The sequence below is a fragment of the Xiphophorus maculatus genome, chromosome 4 (assembly GCF_002775205.1).
Source record: "Xiphophorus maculatus strain JP 163 A chromosome 4, X_maculatus-5.0-male, whole genome shotgun sequence".
In the NCBI taxonomy this organism is placed as follows: Eukaryota; Metazoa; Chordata; class Actinopteri; order Cyprinodontiformes; family Poeciliidae; genus Xiphophorus; species Xiphophorus maculatus.
This window is the reverse complement of record NC_036446.1, coordinates 6,251,775-6,276,727: the sequence shown is the minus strand read 5'-3', so window position 1 is coordinate 6,276,727 and position 24,953 is coordinate 6,251,775. Positions and strand designations below refer to the sequence as shown.

General features: G+C 36.5%; 1 protein-coding gene across 1 annotated transcript in view; it reads right to left on the bottom strand.

Moving 5' to 3' along the window:
• Positions 1-24,953, bottom strand: part of ddb1 (damage specific DNA binding protein 1) — a 47,146-nt gene that overhangs the window by 21,008 nt on the left and 1,185 nt on the right. Inside the window, exons 2-15 of the mRNA XM_005805537.3 lie at positions 23,643-23,791; positions 23,289-23,405; positions 22,918-23,139; positions 21,758-21,872; positions 20,545-20,642; positions 15,854-16,012; positions 14,227-14,310; positions 13,505-13,621; positions 10,406-10,508; positions 9,645-9,720; positions 9,438-9,546; positions 4,649-4,827; positions 2,419-2,582; positions 500-607 (exon numbers count right to left, since the gene is read on the bottom strand). Coding sequence (XP_005805594.1) covers positions 500-607; positions 2,419-2,582; positions 4,649-4,827; positions 9,438-9,546; positions 9,645-9,720; positions 10,406-10,508; positions 13,505-13,621; positions 14,227-14,310; positions 15,854-16,012; positions 20,545-20,642; positions 21,758-21,872; positions 22,918-23,139; positions 23,289-23,405; positions 23,643-23,791 — 1,800 coding nt within the window. The remainder of the gene's footprint in view (positions 1-499; positions 608-2,418; positions 2,583-4,648; positions 4,828-9,437; positions 9,547-9,644; positions 9,721-10,405; positions 10,509-13,504; positions 13,622-14,226; positions 14,311-15,853; positions 16,013-20,544; positions 20,643-21,757; positions 21,873-22,917; positions 23,140-23,288; positions 23,406-23,642; positions 23,792-24,953) is intronic.

Here is a 24,953-nt window from a genome sequence, read left to right as displayed (position 1 = left end):
ATGAATTGGATTAGACAACTGGCACATTCAGCAGACTTTTTATTTAATTATTTAAGCCTTTTTATACATTACTGGAAATACATAAAACAATGCAAATTAACATTGCCTTTTTTGAGTCTGTCTGCTTTAGTTAATGACTGATTACTAAATTAGTTGACTATTATCTAAATAATGGAATAATCTGATTAATCCTTTCAATCCTAGTAATATTTGTTTTCCATTGAAAGCACTCCTGGCTCAGAGCTATAATTAATTATTTATAATCAGATATAAAGTTCACATTTTCATCTTATACAGTGCATTGGGATGACGTCTGTTGGTAACCAGCTTACAGATACTGAAGTTCTTGGATTTCTAAAGCCTTTAGAGTTATTTTGTGATAAAAGCTTCACTGGTAGTCCTACAGTTCTGATTGAAATAATATTCCTACAAGCAGATCGATCTAAAAATGCAACATTCTCAGATATAATGGGCAGAGACTTTGTGTTGGTGAACCTACCAGTCTGTAGGTCAAGACCAAAGTAGAAGAGTGCTCCATCTCCCAGGGCACACAGCAGGTAGTAGCTGCCTTCAAAGGTGGTCATTAGGATGGAGCGAGGGATGATCTCTGAGGACATAAACAAGGCGCTCATTTAGTTTTCTTCTGCAGGGAATAGTTACATCATCATGCCGCTAAATGACTGCCACACAGTCTTTGTGAGAAGAATTTTATAGGGTTTCTTTATAATTATATACTGCAGGATAAACTTTCTTCTTTCACTTTGTAATGTTTTCTCTGACTCAAAGCCTTTTTACATCTGTGGAACGTTCTCTAAAAAGTAGCAGTTGCATCATTAACTTTGAAATTAAGAAATTTGATCATTCTAAAGAAATTATGTAGCAGACCAGAAAACAATATCATCAAACAAGAGAAGAAAAAAAACATTCAATGGTAACAAAACCAGCAAAGAGTAAAGATGGGCAAAGTGTTTGAGAAACAGTTCTCCGCCTTCAGTAAAATAATAAAAAGGTCAACTTTCAAAGTGTTACATAAACTTTCTACTTCAAGTTTTCCAGTCCAAGTCCTGCAGACAGGCTACAGGATACCCTTCTTAAAGAGAGAGAAAAAAATTCAGACAAGTTTAAAAGGCTTAAAGATTAAACAACTGCCAGTCAAATACAGATGGAGAAACTGCAGCAGCATAGAGGGAAAGCAGGAGAGCATTGCAACAGAAAGGTAGAATCCATACAGCATCCCTCCAGCATGTTTTAAAACCCATTCTGTCCAGCTAGTGAAATTTTGAAACAAATTGAGTGATAAGCTAAAAACACAAGCATTTTGTTTTCTTCTTTTTTAATTACCTCTAAAACTGAAGTGATTAAAAAAAATCCTTCTTAAGCAAACTAAAAATGGTTTGAATCACAAATAGCTGCACGAGCAGGCTGCAGTGTCTGTCCTAAGGTTTACTTTAACATTTATCTTTAAAATGAAGGGTATAAAGTCTGCCTCACAAGATGCTGCCCACATCCTGAAAGGCAAATAAATCCTCACGAGCAGACAGAGAGTCTCCTCCCTGAGGCTGACAGAACAGCTCGCTCCTATAGAGCTGCAGCCAAAATCATTCAACCTCACACAGCAAATAAGGTTTATTGGGAAAAGTCTAAATTATTCAAGATTTTTTAAATATACATATTACAAAATAACTGTAAAAATAGTTAAATATTACAAGAAGGTTTATCAAAACCAAACCCAAGTCATCATTTGGCTTTTAATGATGACTGAAATCCCAACATTATTCATAAGATCACATATAAGACGTGTTTCATGGGATTGAGATCAGGACTTTAAGATGGCTACTCCAGAAGATTAAGACTTTGTTATTCTAAAGCCACTCTGTAGCTGTGATCTGGCAGTTCTTCTTCATGAAATGTAAACAGAAATAGGATGAGACTTTAGAAGTTGAAGGATTTCTCTTTGCAAAATACCAAAAGCTATTTTTCTCATTTTTTATTTTTCTCCCTTTTTTGATTTGCATTAGACTTCACCTGCACATTCACACCTCCCCAAATGAACCAAACTTTCTAGTTTCAGTTTCATTAAAGCAGACTAAATAGGCCTGGTGTGGACACACCCTTAATGTCAGACTAAGATAAAGAAAAAAAGGTTAGTCTTCTTACATAATACATGTAAACATTTCTGTATATATGTGTATGTAAAAACATGACATAATAATCACACAAATATGATATTGGTTTGTTTTACAAACCTTTAGGTGTTAATATCCATGTTGTTTACCCTTGGATCTCTGATTTTGCAGAACTAAGCACTAAACTATGCAACATAATACACCCAGCTTCATTTGACAACATCTCCACCTGCCCTCATGTCAGACTGATTTCCCTTTTTCCAGTACGCTCAGCTCTATTTTCCCCTCTCACCTCCGCCCAGCATTTCCTTGTGCAGAGCTGTGAAACAGGGCAGTTTGAGCACACGTGCAGAGATATCGGTCCATAGTCCCACAGCGCAGAGCGTGGACTCGTTGCCACCCTCCCCGAGAGGTGTGATGTCCAGGCAGGCCACCTCATGCTCCATCGCTATGGTGCTGAGGAGTAGGAGGAGGAAATGAGAAAATCATAAGCTTGCTTCCACGCAGGTTCCATGGAGGAGTGTGTGTCCATGACAGCAGACAGAGATGCATAGAGATAGTTGGGGATAACTGTGTTAATGACACTGAGCAAGACTTTCGACACATTTTTTATCTCATGTGAGCTGGAATTTGTTAAATATTCAAACAATCAGATGTTCAGTCATACATTAAGGTTGGATTAAAAATTTAGGACAATGTAATTGTCTGTTTAATAACATTTCCAACTAATTTTTTTTTAGTTTTTCTCCAAAATGATACCGTAGGTATTAATATCTCAAACTAGAGGTACTTTTACAAAGAGACAAAAACACTGGACATACTGGTACAAACCAATAAAACATCTGTAATGTTACAATCTGCCCTATCTCACTATAAATTATCCAAATGATTCCTATAAGCAATGTAAAGATAATGAATATTTTCAATTTGCTGAGTACATGCGCTTCAATTGCTTCTGACAGGAGAGTCTTCAACATGTGATTAAGCAAACTAGGCCTGTGTAACATTCAAACTAGTTTGTGCCCCAGAGCAAACCAGCACGTTATTGATGCAATCCAAACACTTCTTCATAGCCCTGACGAGTCTCTTTTATCATTTTATTACTTACAAGCACTCAAACAGGAAACCAAACATTGTGCTTCAAGCGGCCCTGTTGGCCCTTTTACAAGCTGTTTCTCTCTCAAAGACAGGGAACAGAAAAAAAAAAAAAATACATTTTGTATTTTCTGTTTATTGGAAAGAAAAAGCAAAGATAAACATTTATAATGCACCATGATGGTAAAGCGTGGTCTGAAACACCTTGAAGCTGCACTCAGATAAAAACAACATCACGGCGTGCCTGAGGACCTCTTACCAGACCTTCAGGCTAACACAAAACCTCAGTCTTCAAACTGAAGGCAGGAAACTGATGGATAATGACACAATAACAACGAGTTTAAAAACATTTAACGTTAAAGAGCTACTTTGATGCATTTAATAAATAAACACCAATTCATTCCTTTTTTACAGCGGGAAGCTATTTCTACAAAAGGTATACCACAGAGCACAGTGTGTTCTCATTATACACTGCATACTAATGGATGTACAAGCATCACTCCCACCATCACATATTATGATTATGATTGTATCAGTCATACCATAGCTGATACAAGATTCATGCTTTTATTTGAGGCATTGGTTACAAATTTAGACATTAAAAGATTCAGCTTTTTTTTCCTAATAACACATCTGAAAACACATAAAATCTGCAGCAAGTTATTTGATCGAGCTAATAGTTCGGAATTACCAGATTAGAGACAAACAATGATTTGAACTAAATGTCAATGAAGCAAATCAGTAAAAAAAATTGTTTTTTCTTTGCAAATTGGATTAAAGCCACATATTTTCAACTAAAAATCTTCCATCACAATATTTATTAAAGATTTAGAAAGTATAAAGATTAGCAGATAAAGCTGTTCACTTGTTCATCATTTTATTTAATAAGAAAACATCTTGACATGAATTTTCTAGGAATAATTAACAGTCTGCAATCTGTGGTATTAACTTGTTTTCTTAATATTAGTTTACACAAACAGCAAGAAGATGAAAATAAATATTGGAACACTTTTACTTATTGGACTGATACCAATATGTTAAAAAATGACTAACATAGGTCAAAACAGATGTTAATGCTGACGAATTGTGTATTTCTATTTAAAAATAAATACATAAATAAAATAACTCCTCCAATGTGATTGCATTAAAAAAAGTCAGCAAAGAAGAAAAGACAGTGAAGGCAGCGATGTGAAGACAAATCTTTGATGGCAGATGATGCCAAACAGGATGGTACAACCAGTTTTTGAGATAAATCACTATTTCACACAGTGCCAGGTTAGCATAGTTACCCATTATCCATTGCTAAGTAAAAATTCATATTTAAGACAAATTTTTGAATTTGCTCGAGCTATCTTTGAAATTAAAATTGTTTTGATGATCTGAGACCTTCAGCTGCATGTCGTAAGTGATTCCCCAAGTATTCCTACCTGATCTGTTTGAGTTCTCCAGCGAGGATCTGCAGGTAGTACAGGGCTCGTCCCACAGCAAGCACCACTTGTGTGTGATTGCAGGCAGCTACGCTGATATTCTTGCCCTGCGGCTCTTTCCATTCACTAACCAAGGCCTTGCTGTCCTGGACCACCAAGCGCACAGAGCCTGATGTGATCTGAAGGGACACCGAGACCTTTTAGGAACAGTAACTTGGCAGGAAAGAAAATTTAAGAGGAAATAAAGAGCAAAGCTTTTCTTGTGGAACTTAAGAATGAAATCTTTAAAAAGGAGAAAAAAAAATTAATAGAGTTGGACAGAGCAAAAATAAACAGCTTTCTATTGATTGTCAAAGGAGATACTGAAACAATGTTTTAACAGAATTACCTGTATAGCAGATACACACTGAATGTTGAAAACAAGTTAGAAGGAGAGTACAAACACACTGTTGTCTGATTTAATAGGAACTATCAGAATGTGCTGTCCTTTATTGGAAAATTAGGCACTTAAATCTGACAGTTCATCAAAAATGGCTTTTATTAGACTGCTAATAAAAGCAGTCTAATAAAAGACTGTAATGTTGTGTCTTTTTATATGAAATATATGATAAGGAAATACTCATCTTTGTTTTTTTTTAACAAACATGTTTATCAGTTGTTTATTTTCCCTCCAACTGTATCTGTAAAAGCTTGAGAATACAATGTCTGAGGCTAAAGCAAAACACATTTATTATTCTTAACTGTAATGATTTAAAAAGAGCCATGCAGCAATGAAGAGACAAAAACAAAAGAAAAGGAGCTACAGAGACCTCATTATTAGACTGCAGCAGGTACAGTGAGGAGTGGAACTATAAATGGAGATGTTGCGCTTTTTGAAAGGCCCATATTACGGTTGTGTAATGAGATGTGAAAGTAGCATATATTTGATACAGGATGCTAAATAGAATCCTTGAAATCAGCTGCAGAAGACGGAGAACAAAATGGTTAGGGTTCTAAGGTTTGTTTTACTTTCCATGCAAAAATGAAAGAGCTTGTTTTAATTTCTATGAATGTTTAAGCTATCATATTTTTTTTATTCATGTGATCTTTATATCCTGATGGTGTGTATCAGTATAGTCGCTAAATAAATTTGGAGTTTTATATTAAGCAAAATTGGTGCCCTTATGAGGGTGTTTTAACACAATCCTGCTTTAAGCTACAAACTTTCATCTCCAGGCTCACATACTGAAAATAAAATGCTACACAAGCTATTTCTACATTGTACACTACTTTGCTTTTTTTATTTATTAATAAATTTTTTACCATAACTTTTTAATTGGTAGAATGCATTAAATATGGCTGATTTTGCTGATATAAGGTAACAAACAATTTTGGGCAAGATTTGCCCTCGAGAACATTGAAAACAACATATTGGGCAATCTCCAACACTGTAATTAAGTGCCTTGCCAAAGAAATAACAACCTTTGATTTATTTTATTGGGAATTTTTCATGTTGCATATGAAATTTGCATTTTAATGTGATATGCCCAATCTAAGTAGCATATAATTAAAGTGGAACCATGATGAATGGTGGAATTGTATTCAGTTCCCCTAGAGTCACTACTTGGTAGACTCAATTTTCTCCTCATTCTTTGAAATGAATTCTTTCTTAACCTGAGATAGACTGGATGGACAGCTTTTATGAAAAGCAATTTACAAACCCGATAGTTTTGTATTTAGTTCTGGAGATTGACTAGGTCATTCTAACTTTCAACTATTCTCTTGTTTACACCAGGGATGGCCAACTTCAGTCCTCAATAGACATGGTCCTATATGTTTTAGATAGGTCCCCGTCGCCCAACACAGTAGAATCTATGGTTGATATACTTCCTCTGTATTTTATCAAGTTCTGCAGAGGCTTCATAATGAACCATTCATTTCACTCAAGTGTATGAAACCAGGGGTGAATCTAAATCACCCGATTTGCACCATTCCTTTGTGACTCTGGCTTTGTGGTTGCCGTCCTCCTGCAGAAAGAGCAGTTAGGCCAGGGACATTTTTCAACAACTTATTGCTTAATGTAGATGAATATGCTTTCATGATGCTGTTTGTTCTCTTACGTTTTATAATAAACCTTTACAGACCAGCTGTTTTCATACCAACACTAATTAGACAACTTATGAAGGGAAATAGTTGCTCCCTATTTGTGGAGGCTGAACATTTATATTCAGCCTCTTTATGTTGAGGCTGAATATAAATGTATATTTGTTATATGTTAATTTGTGAGAACAGCTTCATACCACTTATAATCGTCTTAACTTCACAAATATGAGGTATTTAGAGATGATTTATCAAAGATTTATGAAAGCTAGAACGTTACAAAACACAAAAAAGTTAAAGGAGTATGAATAGTTTTGCAAGAATAATGCTATAGTGATGATACTAATGGTTTATATCAAACTACCATCCTCCAAATCTCCTAAGAGAAAACAATGCAACCCAAGTTAGCAATGATGATAAAATGCCAAACGCAAAAGACTAGAGTCTTTGACAAACAAAAATGTGATGCTTTTCATCTGGAACAAAATAAATATGCAGCAAAACATCACGATAGAAATATATGTTGTCTCACAAGCGCGACACATATCTCATAGTTGTTGCATTTATGACCAGTTCTGCTGTTAGATCCACATTAACTTGTCTGAGCTCTGATTTGTCCCCTTTGAGGGGAGTACGTAGTCTTTTCTTGATACTCAGCAATGTTTAGAAGCTGCGTCTTTACATTCTGGGTGTTACAGAACATGCTGAGGAAGAAGGCACATTCAGCCTGCTTGAACCTGTTTACCAGAATAAACTGCACACCGTTTTTACAGCGAGGTTAATTAAAACAGCAAAGCTGGTGCAGGATGATGGACCAAAATAATGAGTTGCACCGATGCTAAAAGGCTGAAAAGGCCTGTAGAGTCAGGCATTATGCACATCATGCATTATAAACAATGCTTTCATGTTACATGAAATCATTTTATTTATAGTGTGGGGGACCAGTTGCTGGGGACTTTAGATCAAGGACCCCCCCTTCCATTAAAATGATTCTATTCTTGTTCCTATGAATATTTTGCTTTGTTTTATCATTAAAAAGCACTGTGATTCATTGTCCATGTGAAGCTGTACATTCATATAGATGTTGATAACTATTCTGGCTGAGAGTGAAAGGAGTTTAGAAAAGCATCACTTTGAACAGGCGCTTAGGGCAGCTTTGGGTCCTAAGTGCTTGCTGTGTTGAAGAAGCCAAGTAGTAGATAGCAGCCTGAGTGTGACGCACGTTGGATTATGGATGTTGTTCGTGTTTCGAGAAAAAAAGGAAAGTAAAGGAAATTTACAACAACCGCATGTCTCGACATCACTTTTGTTTGAGTGTGCAACAATAGTTCATACAAAAGTACTGCTGTGCACACAGATTTTTATGTACTTATATATTTAAAAAGACAAATTTCTGCACCCTGTTGCGGTTGATTCATTATATTGCTGTAAACAAACTACTACACAAGTTTTCTGTTATTGTCAATGTGACAGCTAAAGGAAAAACAAAATATTTCTCATTCTGAAACTTTAAAGATGAATTTAAATGAAAATAAACTATCAAAATAGTTTACATTAGCCCTGAAGGACAGAGGTGTGAAACCACTTTTAATACCTGAATAATATAAATAACTACTTTCATTGCGAGGTAGTAGAAATCTTAACATTTTAGAATATTAAAGCATGAGCAGAGCTGTCACAAGGGCCTAAATATTTATTTGTTAGAATGGCCTGCAGGAATAATCTTCATTAAAAAAAATACAGGTTTAAAGTTGAATTTAAATGAGGCACAATATTTATTACAGGCAAGTATAAAATGCATGAAATCTTTTTGCTGCCCTTATACTTTGGACTATCCAAACAAATCACTTAAAAATCTGATTCAGCATAGTGTTCATAAAATAATCAAAGATCACAATTAAATATACATATTTACAAATTAATTCTGGATTTTTGGGACAATTAAGTCGATTTTAAGTTGGAATGAGTAAAGATTGCAAATAAGATCAACAAACTTAAATTTAAATATTTTTAGATAGTCAAAAATAGACTTTAATAGACAAACAAAAAAGAATCAGATATATACACGAGTCATTCCTTGATGACATATCACTTTGTGGTTCTAATCTTAAAGTCACATACTGCCTGGAGAAACTGAGTGGAAAATGGTTTTGGGATCGGATTTTAAATAAACTGCAGTAATAATCCACAGATCTTTAATAATTAAAGCCTCGTAGGAACAGTAACCACAGAGATGCTTTCACTAAGGCTTAATATTGATGGGATCAGCAATCTTAATGGTTGTTGTAATTTATATCGGAGGATATAAAGATCCAAAGTGCTTTGGCACAACTTCACCAACTTTTACTGCATGGAGAGAGAAAGAAACCTGGTGATGCAACTCCTGCAACACCTGAAGTACTAAGAAATCCAGTTATTACCATTGGAGTTTGAGCTTCTGCCTTTAAAAAATAGCATTGATCCATTAATGAAGTTATTTCAGTTTTTATTTAAATATTCCAGAATATAAACTGTAAAATATTCCAACCTTATCAGCTCATATCTCTTAAAGATGCTTTAATGAGTCTTACTACCTCGGCCTCAACGAAAACACTGAAATCAGAAGGCTCTGCTTCATTTGTTTAACTATCCAGACTAAGTTTGACTGATTCTATTTATGTATTTGAATGCAAACAATGTAGGACTTTAAAATTCAGGATGGGTTACAAACCTGAATGAGTTGTTTGTGTGCAACATTTCCACAATAAAATGTCTGCTGGTTGTCCACAAAACCTGGCAGCTCGGTTTCCTCAACTTCCTCTCCGCTTAGCATCAACACTCTGGGAGGAAAAGAGGAGAAAAAAGTAACAATATACTAGATTTCTGCAATCAAACTTTATGCCATAAATATCCAGCAGGTTGCATAGTAGACCCTCACCTCGTCTGACCCACGAAAGACAGTACCAACATATCATCTGTCTCCCGGCCTGCCTCAGAGCGAAGTGGCCACAAACCTGGAGGGGAAGGATTCAAGGATAAAATGTAATTACAGCACCATTCTGCAGTGATCGAACTCAATCTTTAACTATTCTATCTGTTGGATGCAAACATTTTTGAAGATGAATCGGCTGCAGATTCTTCTCATAGAGCAAATCGATAGGCAAGTAAATAATTGCCCCTCCTGGCAAAACAAGGGGGCAGACCAGCAGCCGGGACTTTCGGGGCAGCTGGTGTCAATAAACAGCTGAAGCCTAACAAGTGCAGGCAGACCTTTTAGTGGCCTGTGTGTCTTGTTTAGGCATCAAACAAATCCTTAGAGAGGAACCTAATTTTGCAGGATTAAAAAGGTTGTTAAAACCCGACAGCATTTCTCCACTTGACAGTTTCCCCACAGCGGACGCCGGAGAGTTCTTCGGTTCACTAAATGGAAACAAATGTCGCCAAAACTTGACACTGGCAACTTTCCTGGCGCTTTGAAAGCAACATGCCAAGACCTATGACATGCTTGCCATCTGCTCGGTCTCGGGTGCCAGGCTTGGATGAGCAAACAGCTGGCACCTTGGCTGATGGGGCAAACAGATGTGCAGGTTGAAGTACCTCTACTGGCGAGTCAGCGAAGGATTAAGGGCTTGATAAAGTCAGAACCTTAGAGGGAGCTGCTGTATGAGACAGAGGATTCAACAAACAGGAGACACAAACCTTTGATTCCTGGCAGGTCGATGCTGGCATGCTCATGAATCCCAATGCCATTGCGGATGATCCGCAGAGAACCCTCCTTGAACGCTCCAGAGCATGTCACCAGCTGGAAACAATAGAGAGAGAGATAAAGTCACAGAATAACACCAGCTTGAGTTCTCCATTCTTAAATTCTAATGAAATCCATTCACTTTTTATGATAAAAGTGAAGATCGAAGGCTTTAATAACTGAGAATTAACTTAAAATGTGAGTGCTTGGTGACATTAGAAAGAAAGGCAAGTTAATGGATCAAATCACAAGCAATTAACTTCAACTTTAGTTAAAGTGAAAAATATTTCGGAAGCTGAAAGTCATTATTCTTTTTTCAGAAGATCTTAGTATTTTAAAATAATGATCTGTTTTTAATAAACAATAGGTCATTTCATGTGATTAGGAGCAGCTTACATTATATAAAGTAGTGATAGATTTTAAGTGTTTAATGATGCTACAACTTCAGCTAAACAAAAATGCCACAATTTAGTTTCTGAGAAAATGTAAATTTTACATTAGACCAATAAAAAACATTTTAAAAGATAAATGTGGTCATGTTATGACCCCATAATGTCAAAAATGCATTTCTTGGGCTGCTAGTCAGATGTCCAAAGTCCTCTTTTTGCATTTAATTTGGAAATTAAGGCCTGAGTGTTTAGAGGAAGAGTAGAGAGTCACACAATCCAAGTTTTGGATTGTGTTTGAGGTCCAATGTGAAGCTTCTGATGATTTAGGGATCCATGCCATCTGTTGATGTTGGTTGACTGTGATTTGTCACATCTAACGAACACCAGGAAGTTTCAACCGTCCCTCTGATGAAAAGCTTTATGTAGTAGGAGTTGGCACTTGCCCATGCTGACAAAATGTCAGAGAAACACTCTCCATCAGATTAGTGTCATATATAAAACACTTGGTTGAGAATTCATCATCATTGTCTTTTTCTTGGGTTTATTGGCAGTTGACAAACAACTATTTGGTGTGTATTACCTACTCCAACTGGTGAGGGATAAGAGTTAGAGTGGTAATATAGTTCAGGTGTACTTAAAATGATTATGATTATGTCAGTTTCTACAACAAAGGGGAGAATTATTTATGCTTGTATACTTCAATTTTAATACAGAACTCCATATTGAGCACAGATATTATTATAGTATTGTTTCATTTTCAGATATTTTACTGCTCAGAATTTTTTATGTATACACTATTAAAGTAATGTGTACCACCATACTGTTAAGATCTGCAGGAAAACTTTAAGAACTAAATAATATTTTGATTATTAATTGGTAATCCAATGAATTATTTGTATGCTACTTATTACTAAATCAATACTGAAGTATTTAAAGCAATTTTGAAACAGAATTGTAATCAAAATAATTAAAATTGAATTGTGAGGTTTTTAACAATACTCAACCCTTTGTGTAAGCCATGATTGTTAAAATCCCACAGAGAATCTACATAATATGAGTTTAAGTTTTTAAATTTATTTTTTAAAATAAAATACTTTTATGAGGAGATTCTATATAATTGACAAAATCTTCAAAATTTTGCACTGAAACAAATTAAAATGCAACATGTTGCTCCAGATGCATATCCCGGTAGAAGAGCCGTCACCTATCTGCATTTCAGCAGCTCTGTGCTGAATCAGTTCACTGCAAAGCTTCTGAGACCGTCATTAAGAAACATGACAGCATTATGATCCAACACCACAGAGGTTAATAAATCTGCTTTTCTGTGCAGCCTGACTGCAGTGCGCCTGAATGTTATTTATTCATCTAGTCATGGTACACTAACAAGATTAACACCAGGCTCACATAATCTCACCCTGTACCACCTGCCACCCAACAGTTTCATCTTGATGCAAATAGTCATGATGGATCTGGCAGCCCCCCCAAACATGTTCTCAAATGCCCTGACATAGTCAAATTTACTCTCAGGCGATGCCCAGGGCTCTGATAATCTTCTCAATTTTTTATTTCGCAAAAGCCAAATATTAAGCTGCACATCTGTGCCCATAATATTCTGCTGGGACTACACGTTGAGCTGCTATGCTTTTTTTTTTCTAAGAGAGGTCAAACTGCATTTTGTCTGGGAAATTGTGCCTCAGTCCTCTGCGTCTGTTTTTTCTCCCCATTAACAGTCTTGGAATGCGTGTGCATCAATTAACTGGGTAAAATGCTCAATGGATTTGCAGCAAATGGCAAATTAAAACAATTGGGATTAGATTTAGTTCTGGACCTCAACAGAATGAAATGAGACAGACAGTGTGTATGGATGAAAGCGGTACGTGGCTGATGGCGCACTCGTCTCTGCCCAGAGACTGCTGCCTTTGGAAGCGGATCCAGTGCCCTGAAGCCTGGAGTCGAACCCTGCCAACAAAACCTTCTGCACAGCATCTCTGTTTCCCTTTTCCCTATATTCCACTGCTTCACCAAGTCTACACAAAGTAAGACAAATGATCAAATAAGAAGCCTGTTTTTGCAAAACTATGAAATCTTGATGGGAATATATTATGGTCACGCCAAAGGCTCACACAATTCTTTAGTTTGTGGTTGCATATAAAGAATGGACTGGATTTTTGATGTAGCAAAAAAAGTGCAGACAAAAAAACATATGCCTGCATTTTAAATGTGACATTAAAATTCAATCCGGGTTAGCCTGGCTTATTTTCACAAAACACACGTTTGACATTTACTCAAGGTAAACCGAAATGGGGAATGGTTAGAATACATGCAGATGACTAATATGAGGTCTTTAAAGTTACAAAGAGTATTGGAAATACCGAAGGAAAAGATCTAAACAACAATCTACCTTTTGCAAATTGAACATGAAGAGCAATTGAGGTTTGTGTACTCGAGAAGCATTTTAACATTGAAAATAACCGCAATCCAAGGAAATAATAGCTGACCCAGCTTGGATGCCACAACACTAGATGAATATTAATGCAGTGCACCAAAATCAAGACACAAGACCCTGAAGGAGATGAGAACAAGGGAAGTTACAAAGTCTTGACTTTAAGATGAAAGAAACACAAAGACAGAATGAACCAAAATAAAGAAGATCTGGACATTTACCTGGCCCTGACCCTGTCTCTCCAGGTCCACCACACACATATCCACAATGGGCCCCAGGTTGGTGAACGTCTCCATTACTGTGACATAGGAGCCCTGCTCATTGCTGTCCACGTTAAGCTGCAGGAAACAAACAGTTCTCTTTACAAGCAGGACCAGAGGATAAATGGTGTCATTTTTTACTGTGGTTTTACAGACATCCAGTTGGCAACACTGGATGTCTGAAAATAAAATATAGCAAACTTCAAATGAAAGACTAAAGGTGTCAATGTTTAAACAAGGCATAAAATCCAAAAATATACTAAATATATATTTTAAAGTTTTCAAGGACTGATCTGGGATCTAAGGACTGGTCTGGGATCTAAGAGTTGGGGGATTTGGTCTGGGCCAACCTGTGTGTAGGCGAGATTAAAGCTGTGAATTGTGGGTTCGTGTTCAGACTTTATGCAACTTTATCTGTGCTGCTTTTGTCCGGTTTAAACACATTAAACTTCAATGGACATTTAAACCAGACAAATTGAAATTTATTGAACTCTATATTGTCTTATGTATTTGTTTATATTTTTGTGGCATGCAATGAATGCAGAATTTAGATAAGAAAATAACTGAACCAAAAAATTGCTTCTGATTTTGGTGGGAAATTTGATTCATTAGCGGCCTTAACCCCAATGTTTCGATAAACTTAGCGATGGATGAAAACCAGACTTTGTTTTCTTCCTGCTTACCTTCACAAGTTGGGAGTCTCCCAATCTGGATCCAACAAACACCACACCATTGTCCAGGTAGGTCAAACACTCAGCTATAGAGGTCTGCCAGCAATGAGAGATATACATACAATTCTATGTTAGGTCAAGCCAAAACTATAGTACTCATAAGTTTTGCTTTCCACAATTTCATTGTCAAAACTACAAAATAAATAAAAATCACTTTACATTCAATTCAATAATACCTTATTTATCCAAATGGAAACTAAATGTTGTCCTTACTCCTAACATCCAAGTATCTTCAGACTTCACTCATTCTGGATGGTGATGCTTTAGTCGAGAAGGATTTCCAGTAGTTGTCAGTCTTGCAATAAATCTGGACAAGCCTCTGACTGACGACTGTTGTTGTATGACAATCTCAAGACTGTACTGACATCCTAACAGCTCAATTTTCAAGCAATAGATAATATTTCACAGTAACTTTTAGTGAATGACACCATCACTAAAAGACATACAGTAGTTAGCAGCACTGCTAATCCACCTCATTTGCTTTCAGCGCTCCTCTTTAAATTTTTCTCTGGTTGTATGATTAGAAAGTCGGGCCGAATGAGACATTGGAGTTGGGGATATGATAGCTCATTATGTTCAATGAAAAAGATGGATGAAAACCAGTTTTAACTTCATGTGTTATAAATAAGAATACACCTGAAGCATCTTAATTTTAAATTTATAAGAAATGGGCTTATATAGAAAAACTGAAAAATGTTTGTAGAAAAGAACTTCTATCCAACTAGCCAACATAAAGGTGAGTTCAGTTAATGTATACAAAAACCTGTCTGCTGTAATTAGAATATGAACTTAAGTGCAAGTTAACTGTTTACCTAATGTAGAATTAGAAAAACAATTAGGATGTTCATTTCATTTTCTGGCATGAGAAAAATAAAAAAAAAACAGAACTGGTTTTGCAGTTTGTTTGGCAAACTCATTTACTGAGCATAAAACATGCATGATGTTATTGATGCAAAAATATCTGAAGACTTTTCTGTTCGACATTCCAATCAAAAGCTGCTCATGTCTGTCCAATCTAGCTTACAGTTCTACGTTTTGTTTTTTTTGTTTTTTGGAAAAGCAATCCATCTCTTGCTGAACACTCAGTCTGCTTGATTGCTTCTGCATCACTCAGAACAAGAAACGAGGGTTTTCGTCTCTCCAAACTCACAAGAAGGTCATTGCAAGAAGAGTGCTACACATTAAAAGCTGTATATTTCAAACCTGGGATGAGCTTTGAGCACGATATTAAAATAGTCATTGTCTAAAACCTCCCTTAAGTGATAATTGACAGTTTGGTAAAAGACACACGGAGCAGGCTTATTTTTTCCCCCTCATCTTCCGTATACCCAGCTAATGGCACACCCATTAGCTGCTCATACGGCTAATACCATTAAAGAGTCAATCGTAACAAAATCCGGGTAGATAAATAGTTGGAATAAAACCCAGAAGAGGAAAAACAAAAATCAACAAGCAAGATAATGGATGACCGAAACAGCTAGAGAAGCAAATGGGAGAAATGCCAGAGGACAGTCAGGTGGATAAACAGAGTGAAGACAAACTGAGATAAGGAGGCAGGGTGGAGAAGATAAATGAGCACCTCTCCCAGAAGCTCTACATGCAGGTCCTTCAGAGCCACGGTGCCGTCCATTAGCTCCTCCTTCTCCAGGAGCAGCATGAACAGACGACCCTCCATGTCTCCCAGCAGGTAGCGCGACCCATTGGGGTCCACCCGGTTGTGGCAAACAATGGTACTTTGCTGCAAGGAAAAGAGCAGAATTCAAAGAAATATTTCAAAAAGAAAATGAAGGGTTCATAGTTGTTTTAAGGAAAATGAATGAATTCACATTAAGTTAATCTGTAAAGGGCCAAAATTATATATAAAAAAGAGCATAAAAGATTGCTTCAGGGTTCATCTTCGAAGCCACATTTATAGGCAGTACTGTAAAAATGCATAAAAAGCCTCAATTCAAGTTCTTTCATTGTAGTAGGATAATCTCAGAATGCCAAATTTAGAAAAATGTGATCTTTAACTTGAGTTCATTTGTAGAGCAGGCCATGCCTTTCAAATCAAGTTTATTTGTAAAGCACGTTTCAGCAACAATACAATACATTAACCAACTATGATACATGAAACAAACATAACATTTTGAGATATACCATCATCAAAATAATATATATCAAATATAATTATCAATTTTTCAGCTATTATAAATTAAAACACTAAGCAGGTGAATTTTTAGCCTTGTTTTAAAAGATTGAACTTTGGGGGAGCCCACCAGTGATTTATGTTTTAAGTAAGGATAGAAACATGCTAACAGCTGTCACAAGTAATACTGGTCTGAGGACTAGTATTTATCCTTTCATATCCAACATTGAGGAGGATAGCAAGGGTTAACAATCCTCCATGCTCACTGTTACCAAACAACAGCAAGGAGGAGCATCCTCAGGTCACCATGTCTCCATAACAACCATTAGATGGTGTCTACATGGAAAGATTAATCATCTTATTACAAAGAATTCTGACACAAAAGAGCATTTTGAGTCATGCCCTCTGAAACAGAAATCATTTCCATATATGGGTGATGACAATAACTATAGTTACAAACGTGTCTTAGGTTTATTAACCGGATGGTAAAAATTTTCCAAACGCTCTTTACTCTGTAAATTATTGTGAAATCCCACATGTGTTTTGTTTTTTGCTCTGGGTCAACAGAATTAATTTTGATACATATCAGGAACAGCAACACAAGCTCACAACATTATTATTGTAATCAGCATTATTATCATGGTTACAGGTGGTTTTGGTGTGGATGGGTCTTTAGATACCAAATCTGTTTTCTCAACAGTCACACCACACAGAGAGCACAGAGGAGGAATTTTAAATAGTTTTTACCTCGGCCAGCTTTGGGATTGTTTGGAACTAGTGTCGAAACTGACAGGAACAAAACATAGGGAGTGGTTTGTTTGTGTTCAGCGGGACATGACTGCACACAGATACTAAAGACTCTGCCAGCCTTTCTGACAGCACTTCAGATACTCTTTCTTTAGCGCTGCTAAAGCAAAAGACTACTCCATGAGGCCAACGTACTACAATGTAACAACAGTCTCCTTTTTTTAATGAAACCATTTCTATTTTAGAAATACTTCTTTCTTTTGTAATAATCTAAATTCCCTTAGGGAATCACCAAAGTACATTGTAGTTAAACTGTTTTTTCTTAAATACTAGCTGTATCAGATTTTATACTTTAGTTTTAAAAATAGTTTTAAATTCAAATTGGAGTACAAGAAAGAAAGCGACCAGTTCAGAACTGCACAACTGTAAAGAAAATGAAGAAACAGTAATAGTTATTTAAATACTGCCAACCACATACAGAATTTGAATACAAATGTACTCAATTATAGAACTTCCTCTACTGATCTGATAGTTTTATCAATTCAAAATATTCCTAAAAACTCTGTAGAGGACTTGTTCATCTGATTCAATGTTGAATCCCTTTCTAAGAGAGAAACAACTTTTCCATTGTGGTCATCCTCTCACCATCTTTAAAACTACAACATTTGGCTTGTTGACAACAGCATGAGACATTTTAAAGACCCCAAAATACCTTTAGTGCCCTCTGCAGGACAAGGTATGCAATACTACTGCACATAAAGAGAGGTGCATTTCTACCAATTAGAATATTAACACAATGTTAATAAATTACAAGCAGTTCAAATCAAAGTGGTACTTGTGCTCATACTGTGCGTGCTTTACACACTCAATGACATATTTTAGGCATCTGGTTGTATTATCTTTTAAGATCATGGGATCAAGCAAATAAAAATCCAACATTTAGTTTAAATATTACATGAGGCTAATCAAAAGCTTTTTGGTTGTTGTTTTTTTTAAATGATGTCCATGTATTGTACAGTATATACTCAGTACTTGGTCAGGGCACATTTTGTATGAATTACATCCTCAATGCAGATGCAGGTATGGATGTGATCAGTCTGCAGCACTGCTGAGGTGTTAAGAAATGGTTGCTTGAAACAGCTTACAGCTTGAAACAGCTTGAAAGAGTGTTAGCAGGGGGCTAGCATAAAGTGCTCTAAAATGTCCTGGTAGATGGATTTTCTCACTTTCAACTTGACAGAACACAGTGGACCAACACCAGACATGGCCTGCCTTCCAAATCAAATCATTACCAAATTTCCACTCCTTTTCTTCCTAACCCTGACAAGACGCTTCTACACATCTCTTCTGCAACTCCAGTTGCAGTCAGTCCTTGTTTACTTCCACAAATTCTTGAATTCACCATATTTTTTTGTCCCAGTTGTGTGTGCATCTTTTTTTTTTCTACAACACTTTTCCTTCCACTCAACTTTTTATTGTTAGGCTTATAAGTTTAACTTATTGAATTAAAGTACTAAAATTTATTGATATCAAAATCATATCATATATAGCAATGTTTTTGCTCAAGAAAGCATTTGAGAATGCTGAAAAAATGTACTTAAAATTTTATTAAAATCTACAGTGGTCCCAAAGAGGATTTTGAAACAAATTTAAATTTCCCTTACAAAAACAATAATGACAGATTGCTCCACTTTTCAGAAGAGGATATTGCTGTTTCACTCTCTGCTGTCCAAGCCGAGACAATTTCTCCTTTACCTGCATGTAGAATTGTTAACTTACTATGCTGAAACGTACTGTTTCGACATGAGCGTCAGAGGTTTTCAAACCTTTGATGCACATCTTGGCTGAATCAAAGTTAAACGCCTCATGTATAATTGACTGCATCATGTAAATTTGGCAGACATTCCTTCTCCGTTTTCACCTTGGGGCTCCAGGACAACATTTTATAATTACCTGGCAAGAAGTGTAGTTTCAGTCAACTCCAATGATTACAAAAAAAAAAAACATTCACACCTTTTCAACATTTAAAAATAAACTGACAAGTCAAATTTACCCCTAAACCTCCTGCAACACACCTGCAAAATGAAGCTCTGTCAACACGTGTAGCAGCTGGAAAATCCCAGCGGCTGCTGGATGCTTTTAAAGATAGAAAATGCCAGCAGGATGCCAATTTGAGATCATGAAAGAACAGATGGATCAGATGGGTCTGAAGCATCAGTCCTGCCCCCCTGCCCCCTTTTGTTCCTGCTGAAACCTTCCTAAAAAAACGTTTAAATACCAGACCAAAAAAAACCCCAAAAAGTTAAAAAAAATAAACAAAAAAACCCACTCTAAATAGCTGCTTTGTGTGTTTAAATTACATTTCTTGACACATTATGATAAAATAAACAAGCAGATCCCTGAAATAATTCCTGTAAGCTGCTGAGACAAGAAGCAATTTTTTTTCTCAAAATGTCAAATGTGAGAATCACAGAAAGGCTGGCGCTGCATGAATAAGCCTTCAAAGAGGCACAAACGCCCTCCACTCCTAAGTCAGACTGATAAGTTACTAAGCAGCAGAGCCAAAGGCCTCGACACAAAGACACAGGAGGATAACAGCTGCGTAACTCCAAATTAGAGGCTTCTACATCAGAAGAATTTAAATGTTCTTTCCAAAATTTATGAAATCCTGGCACTCCAGCACACAAAGAGAACAGCCTCTAATTATAGAAGCAAGCGGCTGCTGAAGAGCTCCTCTGGGCATTGAGAATGTGTTCCGAGTGCTATAGACTGCAAGTAAATCTTAAGAACACTAAAACCAGTGCGGGAAGTGGAAGTTATCTGTAAGGAACTGCCTCTGGATGGAATTTAACACCAATTACCATATTCTTAATGAGTAAACATATTCACTACAGGCAAAGACACAAGAATATGTCCAAATGATACACAAACACATCAGATAATTCTGATAGATACAGTTTCCCACTATAAGCTATGAACATATGAATCAGTTATACAAAGACAATACAACAGATTTCAGACATGTTTTTGCCTTGGATGTAATATCAACCCTATTTTTATTAATAAAGTGTAGCTAAGGTTTCAGTCAGCATAACTGATTATGCCTTAGAGGAATCAAATAACTAAAATTATATTTCAAGTATCAAACAGCTTCCTCTGCAGATGGATTTAATAAGATTTTATTTTGTTTTTCCTCCAGTCTGCAGGAAGAAAACACAACACTGCTCCCAGTACTGTGAAACTCTGTTATTTTTTATTTAATTTCTATTATAAAATGTCACCTAGAGTCATTTATTTATCTGGTAGTGCAGAGCAGAAAAAAAGTCAGATGTAAAACATTTAGCAGGTTTATAATGAACAGTTTGATGAAAACAGAACATTTTGATGCTTTCTACCTTGATTGTTGGTGGGGCAATGGCCAGGTATTTGTCCCCATTGTGGTAGGTGATTGACTCTTGTCCTATGATTATAGCGCCACCAAATGGCTCCGGCACTAAAACACAAGCACAAACAGTAAAGGAATTATTGCTAAATTCCAGCATTTGCACAGAATTTTTCATAAAAAATTTAGAACGTTTCCAAACGCAGATGTTCTGTTTTTTTTTTTTGTCAATTTGCAGCCCATTTATGATTATATTTAGAACACAAACACCTAGGATTTTAACATGTAAACTGCAAATGCCATAATCCCCCACCCCAGAACTTTAAATAAAGAAAGAAATAAATGAGACTGGAAGTAACGTGTCTTACTTTACTTAAGCATCTGCAAACACATGAACGCACTTGGTTATAAGGCAGTTTCACCCAAATGAAAAATAGAAATACACAAATGACAATAGTCTGAGTTGCTCATAATTCAATTTGGTTTCCTTCCAAAAGGACTACAAAGCACATAAGAAATAAATGTGCTGCACAGTCACTGATCACAATTTATGCATCAAAACATGATTCTCTGACCATTATCTGATTTATATTAACTTCACAAAAGTGCATTAAAGTACAGATTGTTGATTCATGTATTTATTAAGTAAAATGTTTTAGACTGTGATTAGGGATGCTCCATCAGATTTTTTGCCACTGATTCTGATCACCCATGACTGCCGATAACTGCCGATCATCTGGATTGGTTGTTAATTTTTTGCATTGGGTATAAATGCTACTGTGTGATCTGGCACTAAAAAATGATCTGGTAATAAATTCAACTAATTTAGACATAAATGTGCAAAATATTTGTACAGAATACACCAGATGTTAAGTTAAAAGGACAACTGAAAAACCTGCAATCAGTAAAATTGTATTTTAACAATAAGCTTCTCAGTACCATAAATTATACATGAGTCAAATAAATCGCGTAACACTGCCTATATCAAATAATGTCAAGAAAAATTAAAACATTCATTCACAGTCAAATGCAGGTTGCATCACAATAAACAATCCTGAGTTACTGAATCAAAACTTCCTGAGAGCATGGCTAGGTGATTAATGCTGGTTCTGATTGGATGTTTCTAACTTCGTTTCATTTGGATAGAATTTTTTGTTTTAATGATTTAAGCTTGAAGAAAATGAAACATGAAATCAAGCCAACTGACACTTGCAGTTCTGATTTACCTGGAATAACCATGGATGCTTCAGCCTCGACATTCTCCTGTTTCCAGGGGCCCTTGTTGAACTCCTTCTCTCTCAGAGAAACTTCGTACGTCTTTACATGACGTCCTTGAGGGTCCTAAGACAAACAGGAATGGTTAGACTAAAGTAGGACACAAAAAGTTCATGCCACTAAACTGATGATTAAAGCAGTCAATATTGTCCAGTAAATGTTTAAGCAAATGGAAACATTGTTCAAGTTGTAGTTTCAAAATGAAGGAAGGAGGTTTGAGATTGGGGACAAAGTCTGGAAATAAAAATATTTTGACATGCTCCTTTTTCTGTTTCTATCCTAATCCAGGCATAAAAAAGACTTAAACAAATTGTTTTCCACACTGTGTAGGAAGCCTGAGCTACTGCTTGGAGCTGCAGCCTTTAAAATATTTCACCACTTAGAACATCACTATAAATAGTAAGCACAGTTAGGTTTCTGGAGGTTGATATCTTGTTATTTTACACGTGAAGAGAGAACAGTAATTTGTCGTGTTAAACTATTACTATCTTTTCACACTTGAAATATCACCACCTAAATCTGTGATGACTATTACACTAATTCAAGGAGTACAAAAACATAGTAACATTTCCAATCAGCTGACATAAACTAAGAATCACTAGAATGACAATAATTCTGAAGTCTATTGTGACTATGGTGATAATTTCATTCATACGTTCATGTACTGTCTGATACCAAAACAAACCACTGTGACCCCTGCAGACCTGACATTCCAGGTGCTTGCAGCAAATCGATCCACTTCCTGGTAATGCTGTCCAACTTCTGCTGTTGCTGTTTTGTCTTGCTGTTAGACGCTTTGGCAACCGACAAACACTTATAATAAACAAATACCCGTATCTATTGTGTAACCTATTCTTATCTGAAGAGTCTTTTTTTTTTTTACCCCTCCAGGGGGTCTTTTGTGGGCTCCAGTGTCCCTTATATGACAGTGGGCTGACAGGAAACGGGGAAGGAGAGGGGGGAAGACATGCGGTAAATATCATCGGGTCCGGAAGTCGAACCTGTGACGGCCGCGTCGAGGACTCAAGGCCTCCAAATATGGGTCGCGCTAACCACTACACCACCGCGGCACACCCTGGAGAGTCTTTTTTTAAGTTGAACCTCACAGTACCTGGTAGATGAAGCAGACGGTTGGAGCCTGGCAGCCATACAGGAAGTGAACATCGATGACCTGCAGCTCCTCCAGCCGGATGTTGAACGCCTTTAGCTCTCGGTTGTCCCGGTCCAACGGGATCACCTTGAACAATCCGTCGTACAACCTCAGACCGATCATGCGGCATTCTGGGTCAACAATCCCAATAATCCCTGTTTCTGATGGACGTCCAATGCGATCCTGAAGAAAAGGTGTGGAAATGATTGAGGTTGGGCAAAAATATTTTAAATTTGGCAACTGCTACTAAATAGCAAAGCTTGTAAACTTTCCCCAATGTAAACACTTCAAACCCCCCAAAAACACCAGAGTACTTTTAAGGCGTTACCCACCTGGACGTTGCCATGGGCACGGGTGATGATGTCAATACTCTCCCCGTTCTGTTTGTATTCCAGGATACATGCATTGTACTTGGATGTGAGAATGAACAGCAGGTCTTTGCTCTCACCCTGGCAAAAAAGCAAAAAATATTCAGCATTTTATTAACACGGTTTGGTACAATATAAACACGAAATAAGATAACATGAGCTGTTGCAGAATTTCTGAAAATAGACAAATGGAAAAGCCAACTTAGAAATTACTTTTAAAAGCCTATGAACTTGCTTTCCTTTGTCTTTTTAATAGATAAATGAATGTAACCGAGAAAAGAAAACTTTAAATGACTTATGCATTTATGTAATTCCAACCTTTGGACGGAAGAGCTCCATGACAGCAATTTTGCCATACATGCCAACTTCCTTGACAGGTCTAAGTCCCTCAGCTGTGACCACATAGATCTCCAAACGTGTGTTTTTAGCGATGAGCAAATTAAGGTCCTCAGCAGAGGTGAAGTGACCTGCAAAAAACATTGCAACATTTACAAGACGGATATTACATTTTGTTCAGCAGAGAAAAGCGGTAAAAAGTTTTTGACACAGTTATCTGTCAAAAACTGATGGTCTCTCTTTCACAGCTCTGGTTGAGAATTTTAGCTATATAGAATAGAATAGAATAGAATAGAATAGAATAGAATAGAATAGAATAGAATAGAAGTACTTTATTCATCCCAGCAGGGAAATTACTTCGCAGTTACAGCATAGAGACAAGACACAATAACAACCACCACTGAGTAGTAGTTATAGATAAAATAAAAAATAAAAATAAAATATAAAATGCTATTAATATAAGAAACAACTTAAGAGCAGTCCTTGCAAAGATTAAAAAAATGCAGATATGTATATGTAAATATATGTACAGCAAGTGTGCCACAGTGCAGTTGTGCAAAATCGGACTGATCAGTGCAGAACAATGATTTAGCTTTTATTGTACAGTGAGATGGCATGTGGCAGGAAGGATTTCCTGTATCTGCCCCTACGACAGCGGAGCTGGAGCAGCCTATGTGAGAAGGTGCTCCGCTGTCTGTCCACTATGTGGTGGAGAGGGTGCTGTTTATTGTCCATAATAGACAGAACCTTCTTCAGTGTCCTCCTCTCCACCACAGTTTCCAGGGACTCCAGCCTTAGTCCCAGTACAGAGCCAGTTTTCCTGATGATTTTGTCCAGTCTATTAGAGTCACATTTTAAATGAATGAATTCATTATAAATGAAAACAACCAAAAATAAGGCTGTGCAATTTTAGAAAAACATATAACTGCAATACTTTTGCCTACCAATGCAATACCAATATCTATTATAATAACATCAATTTTTCCTTAACTAAACTGTGCCTACAAAGTTTTATGAGCTTCAATTTCACAGCCACTACAAATAGTGGTTGTGAAATTGATTTGATCTACCAATCTTTTATTTGTAGATTAAATATTTGTAGATAGTTGGCCATCAGTTTTTGACAGATAATATTTGATCTACAAATATAGATCAGTTGTGGGCATCCAGAGCAGTAAGAGTCAATCCCAATAGCTTGATATATCCCTATTGTGCAGTATTTGCATTCAAGACATTTGAAACAATATGAAAAAGAAGACACTGCAATAACTACTGAATTGATATATTGAGCAG